The sequence below is a fragment of the Trachurus japonicus genome, chromosome 14, assembly GCF_045865225.1.
Source record: "Trachurus japonicus isolate A0001 chromosome 14, Traja_1.0".
Lineage (NCBI taxonomy): Eukaryota > Metazoa > Chordata > Actinopteri > Carangiformes > Carangidae > Trachurus > Trachurus japonicus.
In genome coordinates, this window is record NC_140920.1 from 11497496 (window position 1) to 11519945 (window position 22450).

General features: G+C 40.1%; 1 protein-coding gene across 1 annotated transcript in view; it reads right to left on the reverse strand.

The window, feature by feature from the left end:
• Nucleotides 1-22450, reverse strand: part of gabra3 (gamma-aminobutyric acid type A receptor subunit alpha3) — an 84440-nt gene that overhangs the window by 56261 nt on the left and 5729 nt on the right. The window contains exon 2 of the mRNA XM_085797510.1: nt 2291-2400. Coding sequence (XP_085653636.1) covers nt 2291-2379 — 89 coding nt within the window. The 5' untranslated portion in view covers nt 2380-2400. The remainder of the gene's footprint in view (nt 1-2290; nt 2401-22450) is intronic.

The following is a 22450-nucleotide window of genomic DNA, read 5'->3' on the forward strand; positions in this document are numbered from 1 at the left end:
CTACATCATGTCTCAAGTAATTGCAGAAAGATTAACATTTGGGAAAATCCTTGTCACTTGCTGTGTTAGGTCCATGCATAATGAATTGCACCAACGGTTTGAGCCTTGCTGGAACGGATGTGGCGACAATTTTCTGTCCCTCAATATGTCAAAATGTCATAGATTTCCATTATTAACTGCTGCTCTCATCACATCTAATGATTTTCCATATTTTTATTCATTAATATCCAGAATACTAATGTCATTAATTCTATCTTCAATCTCCTTCTCTGGCCCCAGCTGAAAAATCAAACCAAGGTCAGGCTAATTTAATTTGTTTTATTCTTTTTTGGAAAGACTTATGATCTTTACCCAGAGTTTATTGAGCTTATCCCTGTTTCTTTTTTTTGTTTCATATTTATTCACATTGGCAGCATGAGTCACATGTTGAATTCGCTGTTAGCAGCTTGTAACTGCCTCGTACCCATGTATGTGCAGACAGCTATCACTGGATTATATTAATGCTGACAATAATTATAAATATGAATATTCTCAGGCATGTTTTGGGGTTATAAGGAATACCTTATTTAATCATCGTGAGTTGCACTGGCTTTGAAAATGTGTGTATTATGCGTGTTATATGACTGAGTTATAAGGAAAACATTTTGATGCAAATTGCTGCTCACCATCTCTCCCTCTTCATACCCATCCAACTCTCGCCCACCTGCGGAGGCGTGCCTCACGCTTTGCAAACCCTCTAATCTAGACGGATAGATGCCGACACCTGAACATTACACCTCGTTTTACAAAAACCATGGACAGTAATATGCTACTACAACAACAACCTCTGCTCCTCTGGGAAAGCTTCCTAAAAAAAAACTTTGGGATGTGGCTTCAGGGATTTTCTCCCAAGAGCATTAGTGAGGCTGGCTGCTGATGTTGGGTGACAGGGTTGTCGCTTTTTATTTGCAATATTAACATCTGTTCAAACATGTGGGGAGGGGAATAAATATTCACACTGTAATGACCTGTTTTGAATTCAAGATTTAGAGTCTGTGAGCAGAGCAGGCTGAAATATATACGGTGTATGTTGTAGCATTAAGATTTCCTTTCTCTGGAACACAAACAGTCCCCTGGATTACTGTATGTGGACCATTGGTGTCAAAACAGGTGAACTATAAACACTGTGTTCCTACATGGAAAAATTGCATTAAGGCTAGATCCAGAATCCTTGTCAAGTTTGGCCCTGCACTTTCTCCTGGCCAAACATTTCTATTTAATATATGTAATTACAAGCGCTGTGTGCTCCTAATAAGCAAGGAGAGCCAAATGGCACAATGACAAAGCAAACTGGGCTAATCCCTGTCACACTGTTCTGATTTCCTTCCCCGGCCTGCTTTCTTCCAGGTTGGGTGAGCTCTTTTCCTAGCGTGCAAAATCTTAAAGTGATTTACACACCGCCACATCTCGCTGCCATGACATCTTACCTTATCAACAATGCTAACATGGCAACCTGCGCAATCTCTTCGTTTTGAAATTACAAGGAGTGTGATTAGAATGACTTCAAGACACGCTGGAGCTTCGTTTTTTCGCTGACTCCAATACACATACACACCTACAGACTCGCACTGGCACTCACTGGAAAATGTGCACAGGATGCAGGAGTGAAAATGCTGTGAATGGGCAATCATAGTTGTAGTGTGCTGCACAATGCAAATTACTTCAGCAGTCAGTGAAATTTACACCTGTGCAGGGGGACAAACATTTAGATGGGAGGATAAACTCACTTTACGTTGTGATGATGATACTCTTCCTCTTTCTAATTTAGGAACGAGGTGGCACTGGGTCTATTTTAATCCTCGTCCAAAAGTGTGAAAGTCAAAACACTGTCCGGAGACTTCTTCCCTCCAAAATCAATCTTTTATACTATTACTACTTCTGGCGATGCTACAGTTTTTCCAGGAACCATTATCGTGGTGTTGGTTGTTTCATTTGACAAACTGACAGTCACAGCTGGGACCGTCTCACTGTGTAATAACAAAAAACAAGTTTGGCTTTTGGCCCCTGCTTAAAATATAGATGATCTTTTGCTTCTAATGGTGCCGGTTAGATTACAATGTCTGCTGCGGCAGTGAGCCTGATTAATGCCGGTATTATACACAGCACATCAGCACAACGTCAACAGCCGAGTCGGAGCCGAGGGGAGCGAAACGGGGGTTGATGATGGGACGACAGCAAATATCCATCGGAGGAAAAGAGAAGCATGGTGAAAGAGTGAGAGAGATTACAGTGTCAGTGTCAGTTGTGGTACCTGGCTTGAGGAAGGATGTTGAGGAGCAGGAAAAACCACATCCACAAGCCCAAGTCTTGCGATTTGGGCTTCCAAAGTGCAGCAGCCATGTTGGTTCAGACAGAAGACCCCTGTAGAAACAACAGAAGAGTTAACAACCAATGGCTCATAAGTGGCCTGACACATATTGGTATATAAATATAAGAGGATGTCAAATAATAATCAACTTTATTTCTAATCGTTCATTTTAAGCCTCAAGCTGCCTGTTGTTTATCTGCTTTATATCTTTAATTTTTATTATTGATCTTCGTTTGGTCTTAAACTGATGTTCTGACATTTTTACACCCAATGGCATGCGCCTGTCAAATACATAATACTGTTGCTTTTTTATGAGGTGACATTAATCAAGAGGTTGTTTACATCAATGTAAAACATCTGTGGAAAGAAAATCGATTTGCTGGGACGGAGGGTCTTTTATTTTTTTCCCCTTGACATTTATTATATAAAAAAGGGGTCAAATGGTTTCATCAACATGGTTTGTTGTTTCTGTGCCAGGGGTCACACGATAAAGGTGCATTTGACCTTATACAGAGGACAACGCTGCTGCTCTGTCTGCTTTTATTGTCCTCATTACAACTGTCTATTAAGAAGGAGCAGTATAGTACACATGGACGTAATAAATGATGAGTGAGTGACGTCTGCTTTGTTGTTTGGCATTACAACAGAGCAGAACTTCAGTGAGGTTAATCATGTCCAAAAAAAAAGTTTGATCCTAAACTTACTCTGTATTCATAACAAACATAGCTGACTTCTTTATAGTGAACATGATGGTTTATGTTTCTATAGGTATGAATCTGTGTTATGAGCTTTCCAGCACCAGCATTATATTCAGTCGGGTTGTACTGAGCAGCGCACTCATCATCTCAATCATCATCATCATTACATTCATCATCACCTTCCCACATGAAACCAAAGACACTTAAAGCTTCATTTATATGTATCGTCACGAGTGCTATAAACCATATGTATAATATCTATAAACCATTGTATGCAAATTGGGAGTTTATGAGCAGTGCAGCTCCAAACAAGCTGCACGTCAGTGAGCAGTGGACTTGAACCTTTTTCTCACAGGTTATTTGGTTATAATTCCTGGTGGATGACTTCTTTGACGTGACAATTAGTCAAACAGCTATTAGACAAGACATAATATTAATTAATATTTAGTTTCATTGTTAGTGCTTTGGCTGGGACTCAGGCCTGTGAGGCGCCACAGTGCTAATGTCTGTGCCCAGTTCACAAATAGTGGCTCCTAGTTCACAAATAGAGACTGAGAGATGCAAATTTTAATTATGTTTACTGCTCTTTCTTTCTTTCTTTCTTTCTTTCTTTCTTTCTTTCTTTCTTTCTTTCTTTCTTTCTTTCTTTCTTTCTTTCTTTCTTTCTTTCTTTCTTTCTTTCTTTCTTTCTTTCTTTCTTTCTTTCTTTCTTTCTTTCTTTCTTTCTTTCTTTTCTTTCTTTCTTTCTTTACTTCTAATGTGTTTATTTGGTGATGCACATTAATGTTTGATTACAATGGTCAACTCTTGAATTTGGAAACTACATCAGAATTTATAGTCAATAGTTTTGTTAAGGGAGTTCAGTATTGCTTCATTGTTGTGAGCAATTAGCAGGGAAGGTATTTGACCCGAAGGCCCAAAGACAAAATAAGGAGTTAACCTTCATGTAAGGATCAGACCCCTCCCCAATGCAAGATTACTTATACAGTACAAACTTATCTATTACAATCACAGATGCGGACATTAAGTAATAAAGTGTTCAGCAAACTGATTACATTTAATATTAAGTAATCCACTTTAATGCCCCAAAATAAACTTAACCCATGTACAGTACATACTATTATACTGCTTACATACTACGCAGGACCGTCACTCATCATAACAGATGATGTACTGTAGTTTACAAGGTCCTAAGTTTTAGACACAACTTGACCAAACAGTGTAACTAATGGACTAATACTGGTTAAAGCTCGGAAACAAACTCATTACTCCCTCTTCTTTACATCTGCACTCTAGATGTTGCATCGAGCTGCATTCCTGACACTGTAATTATCGGTAATTATTACAATAAAGTTGCAGTCTGGCAACTTACAGAGAGTTTATATGACGTCTCATTAAAAATATGTGAATGCTACTGAATGCAGCCTAAGAACACCAGCAGAATTAGGGAGAGGAAGCCAAATATCTGCAAATGACTGAGGTGCAGCAGCAGATATGTGGCCACTCGAGCATGCACACACGTGTAGCAGCTGTGTCGTACTTAAAAAGCTTTCATTGTGCTTTTGTAATACCCCCATCCCCCCCTTATTGTCACCTTACAGAGGAGAAGATCAAACACTTTCCTCAGGGAATCAGTGTGCTCTCTCTGTGTTTCTGTCGGGCACTGATCACTACACAAGGAGTAAACAGATGAATTCATATAAAGTTTCTCCTCAGCCTAATGTTCTAGTAGGAAGCTGTGCTAATAATGCTGCAAACTGTCACAACTCTAGTACACAGTGTTTGTGGCTCTGAGGTAAAAACATTGCAGGAGCCATTTAACACTGGCTTCAGCTGCAGACTTTTTTTTTTCTTTTTTCTTTCGTAGTGTAACTTTGTTTCAAGAAATCTCAGGCTGTCAAACGATTAAAAAAATTAACTTGATTAATACGACTCTGATTATTGGGATTAAAATACTAAATATTATATAATGACTTGTATTTTCTTCTTTCTTATATAGCATTGAAGGATGCAATTTGTGTAGCTACAGGCTATGAATCCAACTGCACTTCAACCTTCATAAACAAATCACATCACAGGCTTCGGTGTGAGAGTGTTGTCCTCTTGACGCTGCCATATATCTGACAGGCCACCATCCATCACAGGAAACACTCACGGACATAGTTTACAACTACTCTGACAGTCATTAGCACTGACACTGTCAAACCAAGAGTTTGAATTTTCCCACTCATGTCAGTGATCAAACCACGGCACGTATGGCATCGAGTTTTACCTGATCACGGGTGGGACGGGTCTTTACAGAACACGGGTGGGATGATGCTGTATTCAAGACAGAAATACGGGACAAACCCTGTCCAGTATTGATTCAAAATGGGACGCACTATTTCATCCTCAACTATGGGATGTTACCGTATTTCAACTGACGGGTGACAAACGCAGTGGCAACACAGACGGAGACGATAGACTAAATACACAGACAGGCTCTACCTAAGTCATGTGACGTTTTTTTTTAACGTGTTATTGTGTCCAGATTTATCGCAGGCGTTTACGCGTTAACTTTGACAGACCTACAAATAACAGAATACACTGACGTCACTTCCTGTGGCCTTAGCCCCAGTTCAAGCATTTCCTTCTGTCTGTGCGTCAATACACAGCCATCGACTGCTGCATTCAATGGTTTGGTACTGTTACAGGAAGAAAATCAAGCCCAGGAAGCTTTAAGGCCAAGGTCATCCTCTGTTAACAGTAACCTGGCAGAAGAATAATCATAAAAAAAATCTTTACGCCCTTCTAATAATGAGATATACTGAGTACTGTGGACATCCACATGCTAATAACTGTGGCTCCATCAGTTGCAGTGACTGATGAAGCTAATAGAGAATGTAATTTGCAATAATTTATTCTACTGGCTTTTTATCGATATGTATGAAACATTTTCACAATTTCAATCAATACACTTGCATAGGGATTTGACAAGACTCGATATGCTGTCACTGTTAGTCATAAATCCATGAGTCATGAGCTGTTATCGATGTAAAGATGTTTACAGCCATAGTTGTTGACCTGTGACTGAGTCCTTGTAGCCTCAAATAAAACATCCATCCATTCATTCATTTTCTCTCAGCCTTCCTTCTTTGACTGAGAAATAGCAGTTCGCTTCTTTAGCATGATGGGTCCAGTCAGTAAACCGTGTTTCCATGCCAACACAAACATTTTCCAGCCATCAGGTAGCCTTTACTGTCTGAGAATCTGAGAATACCTACGTAAGTTACTACAAGCATTCACCCAAAGCTCAGACATTTGAGTAACCACATTATGAGCAAAATTATAAATGTAGCCAATTAAACTGAGTACAGTTCATGCAAATTAGTTCAAATGTTGCTTTTCATAATTTCTGCCCTCATCTTCCTTTGAACAGATGTCATGCTCAAGGGCAGGCCAAGTCCCAGACTGTGTCAAATTAAACTAATCTTACCAAGCCTGATAAATGCTGGTAAACACAAAACTGCAGACTGCAGCTCCACGATCCCCCCTCCCACCTCTCTCCCTCCTTTTTTGCATATCTCATATTGGGCATCAGTGTTTTCAGCTGCTATCATTTCTTTCCTTTCTTTTCATTCTGTACATTTGGTGAAACTGGGGTTCTGTTAAAATTAATTCTGGATCGTTATCCATTATCTTAAGAGTTTATGTTCCCCATAAAAACTGCAGGATGCCCTGTGGGGACGGAGGTATCATTTCCTTGTCTTATAATGTCTGTCTGGAAATTGCATTGCTAATTTCCTGACATATTGCCACCTATTCAAGTTACTTCCACTCACATGGGGATCATCATTGCGCCTGTGTCATTTTTAAGGCTTTAAGTGTCCACAATGAATAAATCTTTTGGAAATACTTTAACCCCAGGGCACAGAAGAATCACAGTGTAGCTTCACTGCCAGACATTACAGTCTGCTGCAGCTGAAAAGAGAGGATGAATTCTCATTAAAGGGGTGCAGCACAGATACCAGTAGACTAATAATGTCCTCAGCAAACAAGAACAGTTAAGTTTCAAAAGACTTAAGAAAAAAGTGAAGCTTTAATTATACTCATTACTCAGTCTGTAAACTCAATCATATATCACATTTCCTATAGGATCTCTGTTCTGATGATTCAGTTCATGTTTCCTCAACACAAGCACCAATTAGAGCTGCAGTGAAAAATCATCAAGAAAGCTTACTACACAGCACTCTTACAAGTGTCGACAAATCCTTTTCCATAAAAATAAGACAAACAGGCATTAAACAACTGGCTACCGGCCGCTGTCTACAATCCTGCACCCAATTTACCAATACCTGTCATGCAAACCAGGGGCTCAGCGGTCCCTGGGGCTCAGATTGTGCTTGAAACAGAACAAGAAGCAAGGAGGGGAAAAAAAAGACATGGTGCTTTTGTTGGCAAATTAAAAATAGCTTGCCTAAGGTGACAGTAGACCTAAAGCACTCTCCATTTCCTGTTCTTCTAACATTTGTTTTCAATTCTACTGTCAGTTTTTTTTTTCTTGGGTAAAAAAACACATGCAATGAGTAATGTAATCACATTTGACAGAATTAAAAGGCTATAAATGTCTTTGATGCAAATTAGCTGAATAATCTGACTGTAGAACTATGCTGAGTGATTTGTCGAACAATACAGATGATACGTGGTAAAATAAGAAATGGCAAGCCCTAGGCTCCTGCAAGAAAGATTTTAGGTACACCCATTTTGTTTCTCATTTATTTTTATAGTTCCTCTGTCAATCATTCAGTCATAACTGCCGAAATTCAAACTGTAATGTTATACACTTTCATGAAAATAAATCCCACTGGTGCATTTAATACACAGTCCAGGATGTCAAGGAAGAGCCAACACATACCCCCCCCAAAAAAACACACAACAAAACAACAGAGAGCCCATCAGCCAATAAACACTGTCGACTGCAGTAATTGTTGAATTTAGGACACAGCTCTATAGCCATGTAATCCAAGTGGCTGTTAACTAAAAATAGCCCTAAATCCTGTCACATTTGGTTTGACGTGACGGTCATGCACTGAGCATCTACCAGTGATCTTTGTAGTCCATTATTTAACCACATGCATAAAAAGGATTTCAAAGTGAAGCCGCTTTTGTCTGTTATTCGGCACATTAATAAGTCAATATTTTCTGCACTGACACAACTTTTAACTTTAAAAACAAGTTTTGTGTTGGACTAGAGCAAAAGAGCCTGATTGTATATCAACAGCAAGCTGGGGGCTTTTATAACTGTGTCAAAAACACATAATTAAAAAAGCAGAGTACATAAAAACAAAGGAAGAAAAAAGCAGGACACAACAAGTATCCTAGCTATGCTACTGAAGAAGGATAATTCAAAGCCCATCCCTCTGCTCCACTGAACCAGAGCAGTGAATAAATAACATTAACAAAGGCTTGAGTTCAGTTAAAATGTGACTAAATCAAACCAGGCTTAATCAGTAATGGATAAATGCTTAACCATAGGTAATGAATCTGTGATTGAAATGGTTAATGAATGGTTGAAGTAAATGAGATTACTAGTGAGATTATGAAATGGCTGAAAGTAAAAGAGTTGATAGCTAAAAAGTTGAAAATAGTTAACTAAAAATAAAGCTAACCTATAAACAGCTGAAATAGATAAAAGTAAGAGTAATGTAGAAGCAGTTGAAATGGTTGGCTAAAAGCAAAGCTGACAGTAAAGGGTCAGTGGTAGAACTAATTAGCTTACAGCATACAGTAGTACGTTTAAAAAGGGCAGTAACAGACAAATGGTTGAAATTGATTTCTAAAAGTAACAAGGTAAATGAAAGATATGGCTGAAGAGTTAGCTAAAAGTAGTGTACTGGCCATTAGCGTATAAAAACATGTCCATGTACTTGGGTTCATCTGACAAGGCTGTTTTGGGAACGACTGTTGGGGATGGTGCCCTGCAACAGGGACACAGGTGGACCTCTAATGAGTGAGGACAAATTTTAGCTCTGCTCCGGGACTGTGGGCATCTGTGTTACTATGATCATTAAGCTGCATTGCTACCAAATGATCAATGCACAGTGCTGTCGGGCAAAACTGTTTCCACTGGGGCCCATCCCAATTATATTACAGCAGTAATAATTTGTCAAGATTTAGGTTTGTTCCTTACAGACATGTAATGAGAGTACAGTGGATCCATTATGAACACAGCACCACATGACAATGAGCCTCTGTAGCTGTTTTTTTTTTAGGGCAGAAGAAAGATAAATTCCATACTGTCATTTTCTTCTTGCTGTGCCAAGACTCGGCTGACTAATGCTTAGAGTAAGTATACTGTTTGCAGGTGCTGAAAGCACTTATAAAATGTGGGATAAAGAGAGCCCAAGTAGCTCCGATGGTCAAGTTTAATCAAAGCTGAATGTATTTAATCTCCTCTGAATTTAAGGTGAAGTTACTTGATAAATGTTTTCATTAGTGCTAAATTTAGCCATCTTAAGTAGTAAGATGAGATTCGCTGGTTTCGCCAAGATCTACTCTGACACTCACTCTCCTCTGACTGCACGGTCACAAGGGTGGGAAAAACTGTGCGACATCCTAAAATGCAACCGGGTTGTTTATTAGCATAAGGAAATTAATAAAAAATATAGCAGATGGAGTTATTTTTACAGAGACAGATTTGGACTTTTCATGCTGTGTGTGTAAATTAACATGACAGTAGAGAGGGAATAAAGGAAATCTGGTTTTCAAAATGAGGCCAAAGTGGTTAAAAGGAAAACACTGTCACAGCCCTTAAACATTTGTATTTTGATGTTAAGAAGTAGCTTCAAACCCAGTGTGTATATATACACACTGATTTATAACGGAAACTTGAGGCACAAGATTGTAGTCCAGGTGACAATACAGAGAATGTGACCAATTATGACCAGACAGTTGACGAGGCTTACGCTCTCTTCAAGGCTGTGCACCAGCAGAAACAGAAACAGCAGAGAAGTTTGCAGACTTGTCACGTTTGAACACATCCACGTGTCACCAAAAAAATCATGATTTGCTTGCAGTTGCCAGAACGGCCTTATATACAACTGCTTCTTGGCCTGTGTGATCTGTTTCAACCTGTTTTTTCACATGTTAAAGTGAGGAGGCAAACTCCGTTCACTGTTAGATGGATCTAACCGTCCCCTCTGTGTCTGGATAAAGCCGATTTGGCTAACACCTTGATTCAATATTTCTATAAGCCATCAACAGTTCGCACCTGTCAAGTTGCAAATGGGTAAGATCTATAACGCTTACCCAGTTGAGCACGTTTGCACACACCAAGCACAGCTGGGTAATTCTCTATAGATACTGCTGAATCTACAATATTTGATATCCATTTATCAAATCTGCAAAGTATACAACACAGAAACGACTGGGGTGCATTCTGAGACACTGATACCAGCAGAGCTCAATGAACTGTGTTGACACAGTAGCAGCAACGATCGAAGAAAGCGAAGAAAGCCCACATTTTATGGTGAGCAAACCGTTAATCACAGAATATTTTTCATGAATAAGTGACAGGGCACAATCAATTATTCTTGTAATAATTCTAATTTGGTGATTGCAACTGAGAAAAAACCTTATTTCCATACTAAAATCACACATGATTATAAACTTGGTGTAATAGGCCAGTTGTCCCTGCAGTGAAATTCATTATGCTGCTGGGAGGAAGAGATCTAATCAGATAAATAGAATAATCATGTAAATCGGTGTGACTTTAACAATTAGGGACATGGAAACACCCAGCTACTGCAGATCTGCATACAAGTCAAGTCACTGCAGCCATGAATTAAAAATAAAAATGGAAAGCAGCTGTTTAACCAGGGACAGGGTGCCTGCCTTGTAGGCGAAATCTGTCAGAGTTCATCAGGGATTTTTAGAGAAGTGTAATACCTTCTCTAGCATGCACCACCTGTGCACAACGTAGTACCTCAGGTGGTGTTACGGTTTCCAACTTGATGCCGTAACAATGGCGACTGCAGACCTGCTCTGCACTGTAATTTACATTCTGTTAATTGATGGCGAAGCAGGTGCACCTTAACATCGCCCTCTCAGAAAGTAACATGTTACATAAAGGAGGGAAATAAATGGGCCACGTGAGCAATAAATATAAGAAACAACAGCTAAAGAGCATCTTTTGCAGAGTGCAAATGCCATACATGTAAATGGCAGAAGAATCATTGTGCTGCAGTAATTCTCTGGTTTCACCATCCTTATTAAATAAACAGAAAAATAACAATAACATCATTAGCAGTGGTTCTAGGGCAAAGATATATTGTAAGTTTTAATTTAGGAGCAAGAATAACATGTCCCTGTTTACTGAAGACAAATTAGTAAAAATACAATTGCGGTACAATTAATGTTACTGAAATGCAACAGTGACTTGCACTGAAAATCATATTTCACATCCTTGGGGTTAGAATACTTTATTGTTCTACCCATACTTAACAAATCTCATGTAAAATGTCAAAATTACAGATTTACAGTATAATGCAGATAAAATGTGAGCTACACAGTACAGTGCAATTAACAGTAATTTAAGAGACAGAACTCACAGCCGTACCGAGCTGTGCTTTTATTTTGAAAAGGCATTTGCTTCAAGCACCATCAGTGCCAATACATTCAAAGCAAGAAAATGGATGTCAGACAGAACATTGGTATGAGGCTTAACCAGACAAGATTCCTTCAAAGCTGATAGCATTACATGGCCAGCAGAGCAGGGCCCCACATGGAGGGGAAATTAATATCTCAGTTCAGACTGTGACAAGTTCTGCATCTCCTCAATGGATTATGATTACAGCTGGAACAAAGTCTTTTCCCATTAGGAGGGGCAACCAAACTGGCTTACAAGAAAAAGGAAGGGGGCATCAGAGGGCAGGGGATGAGTGAGATGTGCAACTTATAGTACAGGCTAGTCTGGTGTATTGGCCTGACACTAATGACAGATTTCCACTCAGCTGGACGCCTGCACTGTGACAACACACAATACTGATCAAAACCTGACTGTGTACAGCACAAGCAATGTTTCCATGTTGCAGGAATAAAGAGGGGTGGGAGCATTTCTTCTCCCAAGATACTAGGTTTGCACACAATGCAATAAGCTCTGGTTACCTGCAACAGTATCAGTCCTTCACATTCCTTGCATTATTTAATACTGATCCACTCATAAAAAAGAAGGGTATAAACCAGTTTTGTTAAAGTGGGAGTCAGGAGGAGGAGGAGGAGGCTGCAAACATCTGTGTCTGTTAACAGTTCTGCACCTGCTTGCATAAAAAAACATTCTTGAAGAGTGATGTATGCAATTTCACATTAACAGGTAATCATCACAGACACAGTGAAGGGAAGGAAAGAGAAGAAGTGAGAGTCGTATCATTAGAGCGGGGATACAGAAGCCACGGAAAAATAATTGAAGCTTGAACAGACTGATGCTTTGAAAAATGCTTCTCCTCTCTAGTCCTTGCCATGGTCACACGTGTTCAGCCAATCGCTTCACAGTGACGTTGACTCAGCTTGGCTGTGTGCAGGGAATGATATTGCGGGTCAGCATAGTAACCTACTGCTGTGAGGATGCTATGGGAATACAAATGAGTGTGGCATGGCAAAACATGCAATAGAATACAGCATACAATACTGTGCTGTGGATAAATGGCAGCAGGAAGGAAATGAAATACAGTAGACACTCATAAAGAAGGCAGACCAGGTGTGAGATAACACAGTACTCACAGGGAACCTGCAGTTGAAAATGAACAATGAGAATATTGAAAGCCTCACAGAGCCGAGTCACAGTGGACCCTGTGCAGAACTACATTATCCCTCCAGCCTTTGTCAAAATCAGGCTGGTGGAAACCTGAGAAATCACATTTGAAGTGGTGATGCACCCCACTAATTGGCCCTGAGGGTGTCTGCATTATTCATGGGTAACAGCATGTTCCACTTGTTTGCATGCCGTTAATTGTTTTATGATTAACCTGCTGATTGTTCACTTGATTCATTTTCTAAACCATTTCAGCCGTCTCACCAGTGTCTGATGGGTTGCTCTAGGCCACGAGGGTGGACTGGCCCCATGAAGCTTAAGCGTTTGAATATTAAAGTTATACTCGGCATGAGTTTGAGACTTTGACATACATTTCTGAGGAATAATCTGTTTAAAATGAGTACAAATCAAATGCACAAAATGAGCTTTGAATTAGCCACAAGATAACTGAAATGGGAACTCTTGAAACTTTCACTAAAATGCATTTTAAATTACAATCTGTCTTTAGAACCCAAAATAAAGAAGGAATGTGCTAACAAGCATCGTCAAAATTATCATAATAAATCATTTAAATCTCACAGTGACTTTATGTTCTCTGACTAATTATCTGTAAAGTCATTTATTGAGAGAAATATATCTATCACTGGACTACAAACAAACTGTCGTCCACTACATGAGACGCCGAGTCACCACTCCATCAAATTTGTCTCCCAAAGGAACACTGGCCTCTGGCCAGGGAGCAGTAAATTATGAACAAGGAATCACTTTGTACATTCCTGTTCGTTTTTTATGTTTAGGATCCAATAAAGTATATTGCTAACAAGACATCTCAAGACGAGGCCAGAAGCAACGGCGCCTCGGCTATTTAAACTTTCACACTGTCTAGTTTTGTTAATGAGATGAACCCACCATGTCATATTGTAGTTTTCAGGCAGTATGCAAAAATACTTTTCCCAACTGCTTCTCCAAACTTCTTGGAAATCCATCTAATGCTAATGAACCATTAATTTAATGTACTGTATAGGAGCATTAGAGGATAACGTTCATGTTCCTTTGTATATCCAATGGGTGGGCCTCACTAATTGGTCAAGGGCTGAATGACACTGACTGCCTGTCGAGTAGCACAGTACAAACCATTAGTCATTGCCACCAAAACCAACTTGTGTTTCATTGTGCCACTCAGGAAAAATGAATCTCCAAAACCATTTAATTGGTGGTCCATTAACCCAGTCCATTAACTAAGTCCACCCTGACTTGAATCAAATTGATCCAGGTCATAAAGGGAGTCTGAAAAATGTAACAGCATTAATATTTCAGTGCGGCAGTCCATTCACAAGTCTGACTGACAGTCCTCCAAAGTCATCAGAGAAACAGGTTTAAGAAACGTGCAGAGGGCACAGTGCAAACATCTGTCTAACCCAATCTTATCTTTGGAGTCTTGTGGTGTCACTTAGAGTAAAGACGAACCAGTGCAAGAACATGAGATGGGCTGTTTATTCTCCAATGGGACTTTCATGTCATTTCCATCAATCAAATGCTCCACACATCACTTCCCATCACTACTGTTACAAAGACGGCCTGTGCATGAACATGTCAGGTGTTCTCCCAACATTTATTCACAGTTGCTCTGTACTGCGCCTCATTTGAACTACTAGCAGTGCAGTCTCAGACATAGGAGTGCTGTTCACTCTGCTACTGTGGACCAGATAGAAATATTTCATTAGTAATTAGATTGATTGGTGTGAAAGACAAAAGGTAAAGCCTGGCTGTAGAGCCTGCATTGACATTCCTGGTCCCCATAATGATAAACCCTAATGAGTCTGGTGATCTTCTAACATCTCCTACAGGGCCACCATGCGGCTGGCATTTCTGGTTTTGAGTGAAGTGTCTCAACAACTATTAGAGGTATTCCCGTGACATTTGGTCCAGACATTCATATTCCCCCAGGACGAATTGGCAAGTTGACTTTTCTGTTAAATCCCTCTTCGCTTTAAAAATTTCCAGAATCTGTATCTTCAGCAAGGCTGCAAACACCTAGTCCTGTTATATAAGTGCTTTAGAGCAGCCTGCCATGCGCTGCAGTGTACAAGCAGTTAAATTGTTAATGCCAGAGTAAAAGTAAAGTGACAGTACTGTGGAGCTGACAATGGCCTGAATCCTTTCGTTGAGTCATCAAAGCTAGACCTGATGGATGCCCCCCTCAGGGTCATGGGTCATCACATATTGGCATTTCCCTCAAGGTAAACGTTGATAAAGATTGGTGCACACATTAGAAAATCAATTTAGAACATGCCAAACACAATTAGTTTACATTTTACACCCTGTTTATTTATATATTTTTCTTTCAAAGAGTCAAGTGGGTCTTTATGCAATGTGGCCGAATCTATCCAACTTAAGAGTGCGTCTCTGAAGTGGCTTGATCAGTAGCTATCGATCACGCTAACAGGCAAAATATTCATGGGCAGGCTGGTAATTCAGTGGAAGGAGAAGCTATAGTCATTACTAACATAAATGACAGCTATATAGCCTAACTGTAATTGGAATGCAAGGTTTCACTCTCTGGTAATAGCCATACAAAGAGCGGCAGAGTTCAGCACACGCACTGGACTGGCCCAGCAGAATAATTTAAACCATAAATCAAACATCCACACTGTGTTTCACCTTGAAGCTCTACGGGCTTGTCTTTACCACTTAGGTGGAAATTGTGTTGAATGTTTTCTTGTTTTTTCTATCTCGTCTAATACAGTAAGGATTCAAGGATGTGTAGTGTATAACCACACGGATATAAGGTATAGTACATCTTTATGAGTCCAGTTTCAAAGGAAACATGATCTTTTGCTACAATAAAGATCAGTGTTAATATTGCATGAGACAGGGTAATGTTGCTAACATTACAGAAAAAAAGATCTGACAGTATCATCTTTTCTCAGTGTTTTATTTGAGCAGTTTTATGAAAAATATGCTCAGCTGTTAAATATGTGACAGACACACCGGGGGGCAGCACATTCTCAACGAAAGTTAATAAAAAAGCTCATTTAATATAAAAAAATAAAATGAAATTCTGTCCTCCTTTATTTCTGTTAAACATTTGCAGAAATATGTAATCTGTTTTAAAGTTGGAATGAAATTCAAATATTTGCATTGAAATGTGACTCAGAATAATCTGATATTTTAAGACGGTGATTTAGTGTCATAGATGTTACCATAGATGTCTCTAGGGAACAAATACTGTCATTTGACTGAATATTGAATTGACAATTCGTGTTTTAACCTTATCGTTATGCAGCCAGATACTGTATGTCGGCGTGAATGCCATAGGCGAGAGTTGGCCACCCATTTTCCCGTATGACACAGAAGGATATTACTGATGGTGTTCTGGCCTGAAATACATTAGGCTTGCAAGAAATGTTTAATCTTATCTCAAGAGCAGATAGTGTGCATCAAAAAAAAAGGCCTTACGCTGCAAATGTGAATCCCACAAATCCAGCACCACACATCAAGTTTCATTACCTTCTTATTATACCACACAGATGGATAGAAGACGTATTGAAATTTGATCCATGGATGTTGGTACGGTGCACAAAACATATGCACATAAATACATTCATGGCTTTTTCTGGTGTCCTCCATCATTCTCAGTTACCTGTCCTCCGTCTAGATAATAATCACCTTCCCTCCAGTGGGATGAGGCAAGTGTGACTTTGAATAGGGCCGTGATCAGCTTTGGGTTCCTGCTGTGGATGAGATGTTTACTGGGGCTTTTTGTGTGGCCAGTAAGATCCCACTTAGTGTGAATGATGGCAGCTGTGAGGGTGCCTCTGGCAAGTGTGACTCCAACTATGGCTGCTTGGTCTCATGTAGCGTACAGTGCCAGCTGCTCAGGCAGTGTAGCACTCCAGTGAGCATGACTGATTGTGGCTGAGGTAAGCACGTCTCTGGCGAGAACGATGCTGAACGCAGCAAGGGTTGAGTGCAACTCTGGCTACACCTATGGCGGATCGTGGCGAACAGCAGCTCGTGCAGCTGGATGCTTGGGCTCCGGCTGCATCATCCCAACTTGTGGCAAGTGTGACTGAGTATCTGAGATGAGCGTAATTCTGTATTCTCCGTGTGGGCTGCTGCAGAGGGTGACAGACTGTGGTGAGAGTGATTCTGGTGATCAAAGCAGCTCTGACTGCTGGTGCAGCAAGTTATCACTCTGGTGGAGTTTGCTTGTGGGGGGAGAGGCTGTGATGAACACAATGACAACAAGTGTGTGACTGACTGCAGCTGTGGTGAGCAAGACTCAGTTAAGGATTGTTCATGCCACTCTGGATGGAGTGTAGAGCTGAGCTGATAAGTTCCAGCACTCCTGTAATCTACAAATACACACACTGCTGAATATTTCTCTCATTATAAGTTACAGACTGTCATTTGTTTCTGATACAATCAGAGGTAAATGTGACTATGGCAAAGTACACTTGAATAGTATATGGATACGCAGTATTGGGTTTGATATAACCATCAGAAACAGATGCACATGTAACATGCTTCTGAACCACAGCGGAGGCCTAAAATATGTTGGCTTGAATTTTTCCGTATATATGAGCTAATTAAAAGTGATAACTGAATTTAGCCAATGAATATGACATCTCCAGAGGGCTTGATATTACATCATTACATCACAGCAGTGATTAGACCTTACTACACTCATCATCACTGCTGGCTCTGCTATCTTACATCATTCAGCCTCCACTTCAATCTTAATAATAGATCTGTGGGACGAGTGACAAACTAGTTTAACAAAGCTCATTGAGCTGTGAATCTATTTCTGTTACCAACAGCATCAGACAACTTACTTATCGAACCAACGGCACAATTACAGACACATTTAACCAATACGCCACACTGTGTTGGCTTTGAGAAGGTCTGAAGAGCACCAGTATCCAAAATGACACGTTAAAGTAAAATACACTGCCCGTCCAAAAAAAAGTCACACACTCTAACATTTCGTTGGACCGCCTTTAGCTTTGATTACGGCACGCATTTGCTGTGGCATCATTTCAATAAGCTTTTGCAATGTCACAACATTTATTTCCGTCCAGAGTTGCATTCATTTTTCAAAGATTCTCATTGGGGTTAAGGTCTGGACTCTGTTGTCACATTGATTGGACCACATCTCTTCCTTGAAGGTGATGGTTCCCCACTATCCTTTCTGTTTTTAATAATGTGTTGTACAGTTCTTAACCCAATTTTGGTAGTCTCAGCAATGTCCTTAGATGTTTTATTTACTTGATGCCAATAATTTGACCCTTCTGAAACAGATTAAAGAGACCCCGAGAAGTTTGCTTTTGGTTATAAAAGAGTCTCATATTAATGTGGATGAATCTACATTACTTGTTAATGGGTCAATTTTCGATAAATATATTTTTTTGTCTTTATAGTTATTTTGATATTATTATTTAGTGGTTGACTCGCCCAGCATTTCCTAGTTTCGGTTTCCCGGACGCTGCCCGGCGGGTCATGGGAATAACACCGCCGGATCGCTAGTTGGCATCGTTTATGGTCAGAACTACGATTGTATCTGATCGTCTTCGAACCTCCGACTTTCATTCTTGATTAATGAAAACATTCTTGGCAAATGCTTTCGCTTTTGTCCGTCTTGCACCGGTCCAATAATTTCACCGTGCGCACGGAGACTCATGGGAAATGTACTTCGCTTTCCTCGTAGTCCCTTAACATCTCTTCTTCTGACATGGTTGTTTAAGAAATGAGACTGCATCAGTTAGGGTTAGATAAGTTGAAACATAGCTGAAACATAATCATCCATGCAGTGATTATCCAATGGGAGGCTCTTACCAGCTTGGTTAAATCCAAGTGGTGACTTTTTTTTTTTTTGGACGGGCAGTGTAAAAGTTGAGCTACTTTGCACTACGGTCTCTGACAACCAGTTGTATCTGTGGGGGGAGTAAGCACATATGCTTTGACCTGTGTGGCTCCTGATAAACACAAAAGCTTATTATAACTTATCAGTTATTTTGAACCAAGCGCCCTCCTCCTCCTCTCCCATAACAGTTAGCACTTATTTTTTTCAAATATTGGAAAAAGCAATCTCATGCTCCTGCTTCCCTGGGGACAGACAAACACAGAGTGAATAACAATCAGTGATCAGGAAATTGTGGGTCAATACTCTGATGGAATTGAAATGAACTGACTCATAGTTTTGTTCTTCTGTTAATTATTAGCCAGTATCACCATAGATACCCAGTTTGATCTGTTGTGTCGCTTTGGTACAAACAGTTTATTTTCATGCACTTTCTTTGATGAGACTTCAAGGCCAGTAACAACTCCAACAATAGCTTCCATGGAGTTTGTATTCACTAAGCCTGTCCTGCTTTTTTCCCCCTTCTCTCTCTCTTTTCTTTTCTTTTCTCATCCATAATTGAAAAACTGGCAAAGTTACTTCTCAAAAACCCTGACCCTTACTCGATACACAACACTAAACACACAATGCTGGCTTGTTCCAGTTTACAGTGTGTGTATGCCTTGTAGGTAAAAATCTAACTCTGTTGCACTGGAAATGGGAGTGAGCCCATGAAAGCAGGAAGAGATAATATTTAGATAGAAAAATACACACACATTTGAATTTGCTTTTATATGATAATTAAGCTTTGTATTCCACTCGGGCCTGAATTTTTATAAGGCCATTACATAGTACTAGGAACGTGAAAAACTTGACAGAGATCTCAGTAAACAAAACATCTGTGTCATCCATATACGTCCAACACCTTCAAATAAGGGACTGTAAACAGCGATAGATAATTAATGATTAAAATGGGTTAGGGTCAGACCTCCTTGCAAATGCCTCCTATCTGAAAGCCACTTATATAATACAAACATTGCAGTAAAAGCTGTAGTCAGCCAGTGATGGGTAGAGTGGGAAACAACTGACCAGAAACAGCCAGAGGTTGATTGTAAAGAGATTAGGGGGTTGAACAGACGGCTCTAAATAGACACAGACATAGCTACCACCTGGAAAGTGGCTTATACAGTAAGCAGGGGTGCACTTAACTGGTACGCAGGTACGCTCCATGGGGTGAGTACCAAACACTATTTCCTGCTACTCATCTGAGTAGCTCACTAAAAAAGTTATGTGCACCCCTGATTATAAGTGAGTAACCACAAGTAGCTGGAGGTGGGCACCTCAGCATGATTAGAAATATTCAACCAAACCCAGAGGAGTTTGCTTTTGGTTATGAAAGAGTCTCATATTCATGTGGATGAATCTACATTACCCACACTTGTTAATGGGTCCATTTTCGATAAATATATCGTTTTGTCTTTATAGTTATTTTGATATTATTATTTAGTGGTCAACTCGCCCAGCATTTCCTAGTTTCGGTTTCCCGGACGCTGCCCAGCGGGTCATGGGATTAACGCCACCAGATCGCTAGTTGGCATCGTTTATGGTTGGAACTACGACGGTATCTGATCGTCTTCGAACATCCGACTTTCGTTCTTGATTAATGAAAACATTCTTGGCAAATGCTTTCATTTCGTCCGTCTTGCGCCGGTCCAAGAATTTCACCATGCGCGCGGAGACTCATGGGAAATGTAGTGTGAAAACACCTCGGTTTCCGAAAACTCCTCATCGTCCCTTTAACATGGACTAATGAAGAGAGAATAAAACTAATAATTAATACTAACTACAGACTAACACCTACCTACCTATCAAGGCTGAAATATAGTTACTTAGACAATTGAAATCAAGACATGAGCATCAGTCACAACATCATGAATGTAAAATATAATTTCAAACATCATCGAATCCCTGCCTGGCCCTGCATGGGGAAGCAGAGCTGGAAAAGGCCATGTTCTCCAAGGTAACCTGTGACAGGTTTCACAGGGGGACAGAGTCGCTGCTGCAAGTTATCGTGTCCTCACAGAGAACTGTGTTCACATTCTTGGCATGAAGTCAGACTTGTTCAAGGTGGGTGTCAAGAGTCTGACAGAGCTGTCCCCTTGTGTGTTCGTGATGTTCATGGATATGCATCAAGGCGAACCTGCAGTGTGACTGTCCGGCTCAGTGACATTAGGGTGGCTTCCCTGCTGATTGGAGATACTGTCATCCTCTTTGTGCCTTTTATCAGACTATTTGACTGTTTGCTTTGCTTTTTACATTTGTTCACATCAAAATACAGGGTAACGGTTTCATATAAAGATCAGCTTTTGGAGCTTTTAGAGACCATCATCTTCTAAGGACCAAGGACAAATGAGTATGCCATTATACGATTACTCAAAGATTGAATCAGTATTCATAGGTATGGGCTGGAGCTGCTGTTAAGGTCTTAAAACAGGTGTTTTACTGCATTAGAGACTGCAGCTGGTGTCTGTGGAGTGTATTTTAATGCAGGATGCAGTATAACATTAATAAAAGCTTTTCTGGCAGGCTGGTACCAGCCAGGTAAAAACCTTAGATGTATGGCTGATATTTTGTGGAGGTATAATACGTCTACAGTGCACTTTTATGGTCTATCAAATGTCATAAAGCAGCTGTGTCTCTTGATAAAAAGAGCTTGTGGGGTCAGACAACTTAAAAACATGTTAGCCCTGTTACTGCCTCAGTTAGTGGTGAATATTTTATGGCTGATCAAAAAATGATCTGATAATGATAACTCTATAGCCTTTTAAAGTGCTCATAGAGAGTCTCTGGCGTACTGCTGTGGTGTGTTCAGAGACTCTGCAGCAGGAGAATCGCATCTTTCCTGCTTTTGGCATCTTCTCACTTCTCATTGTTTTAGCATTGATTTTTTTCGAGTCGCTAATGTTTCTAGTCTTCAAGTGACAGAGCCTCCTTAAGATTCCTGTGACCAGGCTGAAATCCTCACACAGGAGCCTGCCGACAGTTTGTGTGTCAAGGTTAAAGACTAAAGGTGGCCATGCTGTTGCTGTCAGGGCTCAGGAACGAGCCTCCAGTGTAGTGGCTTCGCAATTAAGATCTTTTTTATCATCTTTGATGTTTGTTTTCCTTGCATCCCTGCTGCCTTGTCTGATCTCAGTGTTTTGCATTTGTTATCCCCACGACTCCCTCTGTTTATTGAGGCATTTAGGTTAGTCAGTCATTATAACCTTGACTAACAGATTTCCTGTGGCAAGTGCCAGCAATCTGATAGTTATTGTTCTTGACAGGAACAATTTATGCTGTGATTTAAACTGTAAAATCCCCTTGTGCATTTAGAAGATACATTTCAACAGCCATCATCACACCTACACCGTGTTTAAGCATGGCAGTGCAATGGTGATGTAAAATAATCTCTGTGAAAGAAATTTCTCCATGCTGTACCTGGTGCAATACAGAGGAGGCTGAGGCAGCATGAAGGTGGCCAAACACTACACACATTGGCACCGTGGACTCAGTGCTGAGCTTAGTTACAGTATGACGGCAAGAGCTGCTGATTCCTGTGCACAAATGTACTTTGAATTACATTAAGGTTTGAATACTGTATGTCTTCTCAACATGGCTCAAAACACAAAACCTCCTACTGCTGAAGCAGGAAATTACTCTTTTACTGCCCACAGGGACTGCAACAAACAATTATTGTTATTATTGATTTATCTGCCGATTGTTCATTTGATTAA